This window comes from Peromyscus leucopus, chromosome 3, assembly GCF_004664715.2.
Source record: "Peromyscus leucopus breed LL Stock chromosome 3, UCI_PerLeu_2.1, whole genome shotgun sequence".
NCBI classification, from domain to species: Eukaryota; Metazoa; Chordata; class Mammalia; order Rodentia; family Cricetidae; genus Peromyscus; species Peromyscus leucopus.
Genome location: NC_051065.1, coordinates 100,181,036 through 100,194,330, shown reverse-complemented (window position 1 = coordinate 100,194,330; position 13,295 = coordinate 100,181,036). Strand labels below are relative to the sequence as shown.

Genomic DNA, 13,295 nt, shown 5'->3' with positions numbered 1-13,295 from the left:
GCTCTGATTGGTCAATAAATAAAATACTGATTAGCCAGTGGCTAGGCAGGAAGTATAGGCGGGACTAACAGAGAGGAGAAAAGAAAGAACAGGAAGGCAGAAGGAGACACTGCCAGCCGCTGCCATGACAAGCAGCATGTGAAGACACTGGTAAGCCACGAGACACGTGGCAAGGTATAGATTTATAGAAATGGATTAATTTAAGATGTAAGAACTAGACAGCTAGAAGCCTGAGCCATTAGGCCAAACAGTTTAAATAATATAAGTGTCTGTGTGTTTATTTTATAAGTGGGCTGTCGGACTACTGGGGTTTGGCGGGAGCTGGAGAGAAAACTCTCCAGCTACACCCATCCTCCACAGGACACCACACCACACCACACCATTCTGCACCTTACCACACCACAGCACAATACACTATACCATACCATGTCAGACCCACCACACCACACCATCACCATACCATACCACATCACACTACGCTGCACCACACCACAGCATACATACCACACCATACTGTAACACATCACAGCCTACCATGCCACACTATATTATAACACACCACATCTTACCACACCATTATACTACACTATACCATGCCATACCATACTATACTCTGTCACATCATACCATACCACACCATACCATGCCACATTGCATCACACCACAGCATACCACACCTCACCACATTACACTGCACCATACCACATCACCACACCATGACATACCTCACCCTGTCCCACCCTGTGGCCAGCCAGGTCTTCCAGCTTCTCACACCTAGCAGTGGGAAGGGTGAGTGTCCTATACTCCTGACCACTAGCACATGGGAAGAGGTAGGTGTGGTTAGACCCCAACCCTCACACACACACACGACCATATATTCCTAGGCCAGCTTGGGGTCCTCTCTATTTTCAAGTGGCCTGTTTCCAAAGATGGAATGAGACAGACAGGGCCACATTTTGTCCAATAGAACAGCCTGGGCCTGTCTTCTGGACGCTACCTCTAAGCAGCAGCAGACTTTGCACCATCCTGCAGGAATATGACGAGAGAGAAGAACAAAGGCTAGCAAAGTGCCGTGAAGCCTTGAAGACTACAAGCCAGGGTGACAGCCATATCCTGGAGGCCATCTGTGCTGCCCAGGCCAGAGCGCTGACTTCTCATCTTTGAAAGGCAAGGCTGTGGGGACTGGAAACCAGGCTTCTGCCCCCAACCTTAAGGATGCATACTGGAGCTTGAACCCAACTAAGAGGACAAGGAATGAACTGAGGCTTGAACCTCTAAACTCCAAGCGCCCACTCCTGTCTTGCTGTTCTCTCTCTTTCCACCTCTTCTCTCTCTACCAGCTCCTCTCCTTCAGCCCTCCCTCCTCCATCTCTGGCCAGGACTTAACTCTGTCTCTTGCTTCAGACATGAAATTTAAGGGAAGATCTAAAAACTCAGTAATCCAGAGAAATGATATTTTATTGTGGTATTTTGTGAGTTGGAGAGATGGCTCAGAGGTTAAAAACTGGCTGCTCTTCCAGGGGACCCAAATTCTATTCCCAGCACCCATGTGGCATCTCACAACTGTCTGTAACTCCAGTTCCAGAGGATCCAATGATGCAGTCTTCTGGCCTCTGCAGACACCAGGCACATATGTGCTACACAGATAGATGATAGATAGATAGATAGATAGATAGATAGATAGATAGATAGATAGATAGATAGATAATAGATATAGATAGATAGATAGATAGATAGATAGATAGATAGATAGATAGAAAAAAAAAAAAAAAAAAAAAAAAAAAAAAAAAAAAAAAAAAAAAAAAAAAAAAAAAAAAAAAAAAAAAAAAAAAAAAAAAAAAAAAAAAAAAAAAAAAAAAAAAAAAAAGATAGATAGATAGAAATAGATAGATAGATAGATAGATAGATAGATAGATAGATAGATAGATAGATGCACAAATACCTATACACATAAAATAATAATAAAAACCTTTACAAAGTCAGTACCAAGAGCTTGTGATGCACAGAGCGTCAACAAGCCTTGGCAGAACAAGCCTTCCTGGTTTCCCTGGGCCCCTAGCCCCATGGCCCACAGAAGTCACCAATCCTGTGCCTCCCTCCCTGTGCTCCTTCCCTCCCAGCACTAAAACCTCACCAGATTCAACCCGAACCTCTGCCCGCTTTACCACAGGCCAGAGCCCCGTTCTGCCTGTGAACTGCGCAGACAGCTTTCAAGCCTTCACCTATGTTCCAGCCACCCTTAAAATCCACCTTCCTGTCCCTCCTGGCCTCCCAGTGTTCCTGTGTCCACAAGGGTCTTTTCCTTCCTTCAAGGTTCCCCCATTTTTCCAGAGCTCCAAACAGACTCTAGCCTCCCTGACCTCCTGGGTTGCTCCTCACAAAGATCCCCTGGCTCCCGTTCAGCTCTGCAAATGTCTTTGGGTTCCTGGTTCACTGTGGCCTTCCTGGGACAGAAATTCTGTCTGCCTTCCTCAGGTCAAGCTTGTTATTATTCTCAAAGGACCAAGGGCCCCAAGAATGTTACCTTGCCATTGGGGTCCTTGGGTTGTAAGCCAAATGCTCGTACAATGTAGATACGGACCAAGCATTCCTGGGGGCCCTGGGCAGCCAGCTGGTGGAATTGTCTCGGGGGTACCGGGATGGCTGGATCTTCTGGGAGGGGATAAATTTTGAAGAGACCCTAAAAGAAAATGGGGACTCGATTTTCATTTATGTCATCATTGTCAAAGTAACAGTAAGCAACAGGACCATTACTCTCACTTCTGAGCACTGTCACCATGGAGACCATGGAGCCAAGCCCCAAACTACCCCACACCACTATCCAATCTTGCATCAGCCACAAGGTCACCCCCAAGGACAGCAGCAGCAGCACCATGGCCACTGTGGCCACTACCTCTCCCCCATTCACTTATTGCTGCAACCTCCCAGTGGTAGGCAAAGCCAGGGACAGACCTTAAATTCTCCGATGACAGACGGGTCTTCTGCCTCCTCCTGAGTCTTGCCCCGGTAAAGCTTGAAGGTGTTACAAAAGTCCGACAGGCCTTCAAAAGCCTCGACGTTCTCCAACTGTGTGTCATAGACCTGTCGCCAGCCGGGATGAGAAAAGACTCAAGAGCAAGAAATTCGGGGCAGAAAGGGAAGAAGCAGGAAAGGAAGGCAAGCAGGCAGTGTGAGTGAGGGAAGAGAAGAGACAGAAGAGAAGACAGGCATTGGACAGGGTCAAAAGTTAACAGAGGAACAAAAGCAAACAGGAGGGTGGGGTTGGAAGGTGGAGGAAGGGAAGCCAAGGAGGAAAAAGGAGAGAAAGAAATGGAAAGAAAGCCAGGAAGGGAGCGGAGGGAAGGTATTTGTTAGTCTATTAGGGTTTCAGCTCAATCAAATTTTCAAGTTACCCGAGACTCACAGAAGTGACACATTTTAAGGGATTAAGATTAGAAACAAATGAAAAGTTAACCTTCTGTGTGAAGAGTCAGTCATAATCCTCATATAGTCTAGAATTCACTTTATTTTAATTATTTGATCTCAGACTTGGCTGTTTAATTGGTTTCTAATCTCTTATAATTAACATACGTTTTTAAGGCTAGAAATGGCTCTGAATGCTACCTTACCTAAGTAGAGTTCAAGGTCTAGCATTTTATGGCTGTCTCCTTAATATTCAATAGTTTGGGTTTGTTTCCTCTTCTTCTCAAATCTTATTTTTTTTAAAGTGTGAGGAGGGGGAGTGTGGTGGTTTATGCCTGTGATCCCCGTACTCAGGCACTGAAGGAGGATCAGAAGCTCACAGTCATCCTTACTATATGGTGAATCTGAGGACAGCCTGGGCACATAAGTTCCTGTGTCCCCCAAAAGTGTTTAACAATATCATTTCTTTTGAATTCTCCAGGTAAAGAAGGCTATGGGGATTTTTGATCTTGTTATTAATTTTTAGTTTTAAAGTCTTATGGCCAGAAAGTGGTACGTGTGGCATTGCCTCTTAAAAACTCATCAAGGCTTTCTTCACAACCTGGTACATGGTCAGCTTTTCTACCTTGAATCTATCTATTGTACTTAGATGTCCATTCAAGATCTGATGTTAAATGTTGCAATAAGACCAGGCATGGGGCCCACACCTTTAATCCCAGAACTCAGGAGGCAGAGAGGCAGGTGGATCTTTGTGAGTTCCAGGCCAGCTTGGTCCACACAGTGAGTTCCAGGCCAGCTTGGTCCACACAGTGAGTTCCAGGCCAGCAAGGCTATACAGGAAGAAGTGGGGTGGGGCAGCGGCAGAGGAAGGGGATGTTGCAATGAGGGAGTGGTGCTACATATACTGAGAGGGAGATAGCTTGGGTCTAAGGCTTACATATATTTTATATATACATAGTCGGGTAAGTTTCTAGTTTCATATTTGTTTTCCTAAAATTCTTTCCACAGTCTGTTCTCCCTCTCCATCCCTGTTCCTCTCCTCTTCTTCTTCCTCACCCCCATCACCCCATTTCTCCTCCTCGGTGTTTACCTGACCCTATTTGCTTAGACTGTACTTATACGCATAACTTATCAACTTGTGAAAAGAGCTGCCGACTCCATAATTCTACAACTAGTGTTCTTATTGTGCATCTCACCTTTCCTCCTTCTCCACCTACCGTTTATCATTAGTACACTGCTACGTCTTCAATAAGAACGATGTTTCCGTGGTCTTGTTACCCTGACCCTCCCACTTGTTCACCTGGGTGCCAAGGACAGTGTGGTCACAACTAGTTCCTCTGCTGTGCTCTCTCCAAGTCCCAGCTCGTTGGTCCCAGGAACAACTCTGGGAAGTGCTAACCCTCCTTACCAGCTGGCCATTGCCTGAGTGCTTGCCAGGCAGTATGGCTGATGCTCCAGTCCTCTGTCACGGTGTCACCGACAATCCTTGTGTGCTGTTTCAGGGTCTCTGGATTTTTATAGTTGGGGAAACTGAAGACACCTTGATTTATTTTCTATTTTAAATAGCTTTGGTACTTTAAGAAGAGTGGGAACAACAGAATTCCTTTTTCATCTTTGAAGTATATGTGTTCTATTCTAGGCTATGTCTGAGGCTGACCATTGGGTCAATTGGGTCAACTGTCCTCACTCACACTGGACTTTTCAAGCCATATATTTAAGCGTCCTTTCACAACAGTGAAATCTGATTAAACAATTACACATTTCTCTATTTAATTTCACTGTTTGGGGTGTCGTCCTCTGATTATAGCAGGGTCTGGTCTCCTGCTCCCGGCTTCTACACCTGCCACTTCCTCTTTACGCCTCAGAAATTTTTCTCCCCACTTTCTTTTTGTGCTGACTATCACCTCTCCGCTCTACGTCCCAACTGTGTTTTCCATCTGGCCATTCTGCCCTGTCCACCATTCAAGATTGCGCTTTCTCTCTTGCCAGAGCCCTTCCAGTTCATTGACCTTGTCCATTCTTGAGTTCCTTCCTTCATGCTTCACATTCTGAAGTTTCCTTTCTACAAAGTTCACAGCAAAACATTCCTCCTCCTGTGCTTGGTAGAACAGTTCTGGTAGGCACGTGTCCTCCTTTACTGGTTTGATTTCTACTTTCTCTCCGTTTCTCCACTTTGGATTTTTGAATTAATGCTGTGCAATGACGTTTACTAACCACTAAATGAGTTGGCTTTCCCTAGCCTGGCTATTCCCTTCCTTCCCACCACGGAGGCACAAAGCCTCCTACAGACATGGCTCCTCCATGCTGCTCCACCTTCCCAGCTCCTTTGAATTAACCCACGTCTAGGCTTCAGCAGTCAGCTTGACCTGCTTTCAAAGCCCCTGCAGCTTTGGAAATAAAGAGCATACTTCCTACTTCATGTTGCAAGCATTTTATTTTGAAACTATTATGAAAATTTCCAAGTATAGGAAAGTAAAGGGAAACAGCAATGGGCCCCCATGCATCCACCCCACATCTGACATGGTTACCACATTCTCCCATTTGGAAGTACACTTTCACAGGGGTTTATGAGAGCCCCTGTCCCCATGAGCTGCCATTATCCTTCATGTCCCATGGCCCCTGCCCAATCTCAGTTGTCCTTGAGCAGCCCTTACTTATATTTTGGAGTCTGCGGCTTTTATTTGTTTCCAACTTTTCTGAAAAATGGATTTTGTGGGTTTGAATAATTTCCAAGGGAAAAGGGGGAAATGCTGACTTATGCAGGCATGTTCATGATGGGAGTCCGAATGAAATACGTTGTAAATTTCCAACTGGATGGGCTTTTTGTTTAAACTTATTAATTTCTCTATTCATTGCATTTTAATATGTCCTGACTGATTTCTGTCTTGGGTAACTTATTACTGACCTAATTTGTGATCAGGTTTTGTAAATGTTCTCTGAGCATTAGGTAGAAAATGTATTCTTTATTTTGTATTACTTTTGTCTTCCATTTTTAAATTATTTTTGTTGCCTGTTTCAAGGCTACAAATTTAGCATTTTATTAAGCTGCAATGTAACTAGCTGTGGCTTAAAGAAAAGCCTTAGCTTGTAGTTTGGTTCTTTTATTTACTATTATTTACTGTCTGTTTGGTCAAAGAGGTAGTATATAGAAATTAAAATTTCCTCTTCAACTTTAATCTCTGCTATTTTGAGATGCTGCTTTTTAAGATACACATGTATATATTCCTAATTATTTTTGCTCTAAGTATTTCAAAGCTTTGGGAGTCTTTATTTGGGAAGTACATCTTTTATCAAAGAAAGAAAAACCACTATTTTGTTCTTTGTTTTTTACTTTAAATTCTACCCGATTCCTCTTTCTTTACACTTATCCTGATTATGTCTCCCAAGATAGTATAGAAATATTGCCTCCTGAAATGTTCTTTCCCCCAGCCATTCTATTTTTTTAAAGTGTCTTCTTTTAAGGAGAGTGAAATGAATTTTGACTTTTTTTTTTTTCCTGAGACAGGGCTTCTCTGTGTAACAGCTCTAGCTGTCCTGGATCTCACTCTGTAGACCAGGCTGGCCTCGAACTCACAGAGATCCACCTGCCTCTGCCTCCCGAGTGCTGGGATTAAAGGCTTGTGCCACTATTGCCTGGCAAATTTTGACTTTTAATGCAGTCCAGAAGTCCTTATCACTTAGCAGGAGAGTTTGATCCATTCTTGTTTATTAGGAAAGTTAATATGTTCTTCACTTTTCCTGCATTTTTCATGGTTTCTGATTTTAATGAATTGTTGCTATGCCCTGTAATTTCTTTACTTTCCCGTTTAGACCATGAGCTTGCCTTTACCTCCTTTGCTAGTGATTTCCAAAGTGTTTTTTTCCCTCTCTGTATTCATCTCTCTACCATACTATAAGCTGGTTTTGATAGTAATGGTGGTCATCTTCCATTTACTGATATTAAAGGACCAGCATTCCTTCCAGGTCTAGTTTTACCCAGAAATAGTTTGGATGCCTTTGTTCTGGAGAGCCTCTGTTCACTTGGCTGCTGTTGGAGACCTCCTTGGAGAGGTCAAGCCGAGGGCCTAGTGCCAGCTCCGCATCCGGCATCCTCCTGAGGAGCAAGGGGCTGGGGCCTCCGGCCACCCTGGAAGCAACCCTCACTCTTCCCTGCCTTGTCACATTTCTTGGCAAGGCCATAACACCATACGCCAGACCTAACTGGCCAAACCTTCTTCCCGGTACGCAAACAGTTCTGTCTGTCTGCCCAACTTCACACACCCAGCCACGAAGCCAGAAGTGCTTACTGCCTGAGGCGCTGCTGGGCGCCTGCAGCTTCATGGCAGGACACCCAGGACTCGAGGTGCAGCACACCAGACAGAGTCCAGTGGATCTCAGGGACACCGCCGCTTTATGGAACTGCCCCCTGCAGAGTCCCCACCCAGGGCTCTCAGAGGCGGAGGAGGCAGCCCACATCACTCCAACTAGCTGAAACTTTCCCTAGTCCAGCACTTGACAGCACCCCCAGCTCCTAGCCTGAGTCCTGCGCTTGCTCTCCTAAGCACGATGAGGCTGTGGAGTACAAGCCATCATTTAGAGTCCAGAAGAAACAACATAGGTCATCTGATTGTCCTCATCTCAGATAGATACGAAATCATTTTCAGGGGTCCCCTGCCATATTTAAGGCATACCTAACCTTAAAAATTATACAGTGTATCTGACATTTGGATGCAGTTGGCCACCTGACAATGGAAACCACATAACACCTTGGAGAACAATTTTTGAGTCGTCTTTGGTTATCTTTCTAAAAACTAGTCCACCTTGAAAAAGTGTATTTATAGAATTTCCTCAAAATACCAGAAATTGGAGGACATGTCTCTGTTTTTATTCGCAGAAACAAAACTTAGCATCTTAATTATATTTGCTAGATAACATCTGTGCCTCTTGTGGGGGTCAAAGGTGCCTCTTGTAGGGGTCAAAGGTTGGGGGTCAGAGTTATATTCTTAATTGGATCTCACAATTTTAATAATTCTTTATTTTAAAATCTGTGGAAGGGACACCCTTACTTTCCTTCTTTCTTTAGAGAGAGAATTTTAAAGTAAACCATAAACATTATTTCACCTACAGACGCTTCAACATTTTCTCCTTTCTCAGTAGTTTCTTCTTTCTTCCTTCCTTCCTTCCTTCCTTCCTTCCTTCCTTCCTTCCTTCCTTTCTTTACTTAGTGTGTGTACACAGGCTCGAGTATTCATGCCATGGCCACACATAGACTTCACACACGTAGGTTCAGGGGATCAAGCTTGGATTGTCAGCCTTGGTAGAAAGCACTTTTACCCCCGAGCTATCTTTCTGGTAGGTTCCATTTTTCTTTCATCCCTTGCTCCTAGGGATTAAACCCAGAACCCCACAGATGCTGGCCAGCACTCCAGAGAGCTCACCCCACAGCCATCACTTCAGGATGGTCAACACTCTCCCACCAACGCTTTCTCGCTCACCCTTGTTCACAGGGAGTTCTTGTTCCAAATCCACGCTCTGAAGCAGGGCGACCTTTCATTAGACTCAGACAACGTGAGAACATCTCTGGTCTTCCACTGTAACCCCCCACTGCTCATCCCTGAATCTAACAACTGCTACAAGACTGGAGGATGCATTCTGGAGAGCGATCTCACCTTCAGGGTGTCAAAATCCTTCTCCAGGTAGGAACCACACTTTTCCCTCTCCCCGACAGAGGCAAAGAACTTGCTCCACCAGTCAATGAACTCTTCCTCCTGATCAAAGAGAAAGGAGGAGAGGGTTTAGGAGACCATCTGCCCATTGAGGCCTTCTGAAGGGTAATTTTCCTCTTACGACTTCAGGCTAACCTGGATCCCAAGGCTTGCCTGCAAGTGATTGGGGGGGTGGAAAACAGGGAGCCAGAAACTCCGCCTCTTTGAGGGCAAAAGTCGTGCAGACTGGGGAAGCCTGTAACACCTGAATGTTGCTGAGCAGCTGAAGCTCAGGCCTGGCTTCCTCCCGTTCTGTGTTCCCATCAGGCTCTCAGGCCTTTCTTGACTTTCTGTGAAGAAGGGATAACCACAGTAGCATGTAGCATCCCAGGATAAATTGGCTGAGGTCCAAGGAGTAAGCAGGGTTCTCTGCAGGGAGGATGTCAAGAATGCATTGCCTGAAAGTATGGTAAGGTAGAGCCCGGGAAGCTCAAGGACCCGCCCACCCCTCTGCTTTCTGAACTGGGAACCAGAATGTAGACTTCTCAAAGTGGAATCAAGGTAGAGTCCTAAAGATTAGCAAGCATTTGTCAACTGACTTTATTTAAAAGATGCTGTTAAGTGTGGGCAGCTAGGAGAGTAAACATAAGCTATGACAACTCGGTCTGCCCTTTCTGTCCTTCATCAGTCATAGTCATTGGAAGGGACCCACTGCCTGCCTTACAAACCTTCCTCACGCCTTCCAGCTCAGCTCCTGCCTCAGCCCTCCTTTCCCCAGCTGTGTCCTAGAATGTGCCTCTCCCTTTGAGAACCAGCAAGCTCCCTGAAGGGTTCACCCCAGAAACCAACTCAGGGCATGGCCCTCAGGCTGAGGCCTCTCGTGTCACTGAGAAGGTAAAGCAAGATGTCTATAGATAACATTCTGAAAGGATGACTGAAGGCTGAGTGTGACATCTTCTAGAAGCTGCATCAGCCTACATAGTGAACTGAGTGTCTGTCATAAGCATGAGCATGCTTAAGCCTCCTCTAAGTCAACCCCTTTGAGTTCCCGCTTTTGAATGAACCTGGTCAAGGAATCTAAGCAGGCAGCAAGGGTACCAGAGGTGCCCAGAGTTCCTATCCATCCTAGAAATGTAGTCCTAACACTCTGAGAACCCCAAACAGCAGAGAATTCATGTCAGCATGAGGCTGTCACTTACCAGGATGAACTTCTGCGGCCACAAAAGAATAAAATAGGTTCAGATGGGTTAAAGCAATGCAAAGAACTGCTGGAGGGCAGACGCTCACTGAACACACACGAAGACCAGCACACACGAGACGACGTTTACAGTCACATCCAAGGGAGATGAATGTGCAGAATCATCCATGTACTCCCACAGAAAACACATAGGGCGTACAGGAACACAGAGACAAGCACATAGACTTAGGCGGGAGTGGTTAGAATGGAACCCTGTTTAGCTGTTTGGCTCTTCCTAACATTTATTTCCTTTCCCAGCCCAGGTATTTAAAATTGTTAAGTCAGGCAAGACAGGCAGCCAACCAGCATACTTTACACTTTACACAAAGAAAAGACAGAAACACAAGAGTTGTGGTGCAGATATTATACACCTCTCTGTCTTTAGACATACACACACACAGGGGATGGGGTGCTAGGAGACAGAGGAGAATAATACCATCAACAACGACACCCAAATAGAAGGCTTCTTGAAAACTGAAAACAGGAAGTGTACCTTCGTTTCTGGCACCCTTGGAGCACTTAGGGGGAAAAGAGCCAAAGGTAAATCTCAATAAAAACTAAGAAATAAACTCATGGTGGTCACCTCTCTGACCATTCCATAAAGCTTAAAATTAATAAGAAACGATAAAATGAAAATCCCAGGCTGTTAGACAGTTAAAGACATGTTCTTATAACCCCACTGAGTCAGAGAAAACCAGAACTAGATTCAAGACACCCAGACTGCAGACAGGCCCATAGGCACAGGAAAACTCAATCTGAAATGTTCTCACTTTTATACAGAAAAAAATGAAAAGAAATAACCTGATAATTTATGAGAACAGATAAAGCAAAAAAAAAAAGTAAGTAAAACATAAAATGTAAATCTAAATGAAATTGTAAGGAAATAAACATATCAGAAAGGGAAATATTGCAATTGATAATTAACACCCTCAAAAAGAGATAAATATCAAACTAATTTCAAAGAGTAGACACACATTGACAACAGAAAGATGAAATAAAAAGACACTATGGGGAAGAATAAAATAGGCCTAAATCCATGACAAAATCCTGGAAAATCCAGATGAACTAGAAGATTTTCTAGAAAAATATGAATGCCAACATCAATGCAAAAATAATAGAAAACAAGAAGAGATTGCTGGCCTTGAAAGTGAAAGCAATTCCAAAAAATACCTGCCAAAGGAACTATCAAGCCAGGAGACTTTTTGTTTGGAAGAAAGTTCTACAAGTCTTTACAGAATAAATTATTCTTCGGTGCACAGCACAGAAGAAAAAAAAAAGATGAAAAACTTTCTCATTCAGTTTAGGAAACAAAGCCTGACAGAGAAACAGAGAGAAGAGACGGAGGGAGGGAGTGAATAACCCTCACTCCCGAATTCAGAGACAAGAATTCCACATGCACAGACCTGGTGGGATCCAGCCAGGTCTTAGCAGAGCATGAGAATGGCTTGCCAGAGATGGCTGAGAATCATGGGCCAGGCAAGCTGGTGCACACCTATCATCCCTAGAGGCTGAGGCAGGAGCATTTCCACCAGTGGGACCCTGTTCAAGGGGAAAAAAGAAGTTTGAGGGGCTGGAGAGATGGTTCAAAAGCTAAGAGTGGTTGCCGCTCTTGAAAATGACCCAGGTTTTTCCTAGCTTACAACTATTGGTAACTCTAGTTCCAGGGCATCCAACTCCCGCTTCTGACCTCCTCAGGCACTGCAAACGTGGTATACATGCATGCATAGAGGCAAACACGTAAAATAAAAATAAATAAACCTTTTAAAAATAATATAACAAAACATGAATGTTTTAGTATAAAGAGTAAACATAAAATATTCATAGTGACTGCTTCTGAATGAACAGACTATAAGTATTTTTATTTGTTATGTGCTTTTAGGAACCACACAAATAATTTTGATTTTTCATTGAGTAGAAGTATTACGTAAAACTAGCTCGTTGTGCTTTTTAAATGTTTGTTTATTAGTGTGTGTGTTTGGGGGCGGGAAGAGGGATGCATGCAATAGGTCTCAGGACAATGTTGTTGCGTTGGTCCTCTCCTTCCACATCTATATACATGGGTTATAGGAACCAAGCTCAGTTCCCCAAGAATGTTCAGCAATGCTTTGTCCATTGAATCATCTCACTGCCCCCTCCCCAAAAAAACCCACTGTTTTTAATTTAGGTTAAAGAAAAAAAAAAGTAGTGTGCTTCCAAAGACGCTACCAAGACTGGGAACAGAACAATTGGAAGGACGGGAGGAAAATATTTGTAAATCATACATCTGATAAGAAACTATATCTAGAATATGTAGAGAACTCACACAACTCTGTAATTTTTAAAATACAACTTAGAAGTGGGCAAAGGGGGCTGGAGAGATGAATTCATCAGTTAAGAATTCATACTGCTCTTGCAGAGGACCCAGGTTCAAACCCAGCACTCACATGGTCCCTCAGAACCACCTGTAACTCCAGTTCCAGGAATGAATCTGGCACCCTCTTCTGATCTCCAAGGATTCCTGTATGTACATGGTGCTCATAAACTCACACAGAGATACATCAATGAGACAAAAATAAAAAAATCTTTGAAAAAGTAGGCAATGGCCTTAAGATTACATTGCTCCAGGGAATACACATAGTAGCCAATAAGAAATAAAAACGTGGTCACTGCCCACCTTGTCATCCAAGAAATGCAAACCAAAACCACAACCAGAAACAGATAGCACACTAGGGTGGCTGTCCTCAGAGAGGCAGGGAACACAGTGTCAGCTGGGGGTGTGGTGATATTTTATTTGTGCTGAAATGTGGTGATACTTTATTTGTGCTTTGATAAATCAAGGGGGAAAGGTCAGCCGTTTTAAGTAAACAAAGTCAGGTAGCACATGCCCTTAATCTAATCACTTAGCAGGCAGGGTCTCTGTGTGTTCAAGGCCATAATAGGGAACAGAGCCAAGCGTGGCGATATACGCCTTTAATCCCAGGACCAACCATAGA

At 44.0% G+C, this 13,295-nt stretch overlaps 1 protein-coding gene across 14 annotated transcripts in view; it reads right to left on the bottom strand.

The window, feature by feature from the left end:
• Dysf (dysferlin) overlaps nt 1-13,295 on the bottom strand; it is a 242,916-nt gene that overhangs the window by 60,923 nt on the left and 168,698 nt on the right. For all 14 annotated transcript variants that reach the window (XM_037203840.1, XM_037203838.1, XM_037203844.1 and 11 more), the window contains 3 exons: nt 9,051-9,149; nt 2,953-3,081; nt 2,525-2,680 (listed from right to left, as the gene is read on the bottom strand). In XM_037203840.1, the coding sequence (XP_037059735.1) occupies nt 2,525-2,680; nt 2,953-3,081; nt 9,051-9,149 (384 nt within the window). The remainder of the gene's footprint in view (nt 1-2,524; nt 2,681-2,952; nt 3,082-9,050; nt 9,150-13,295) is intronic.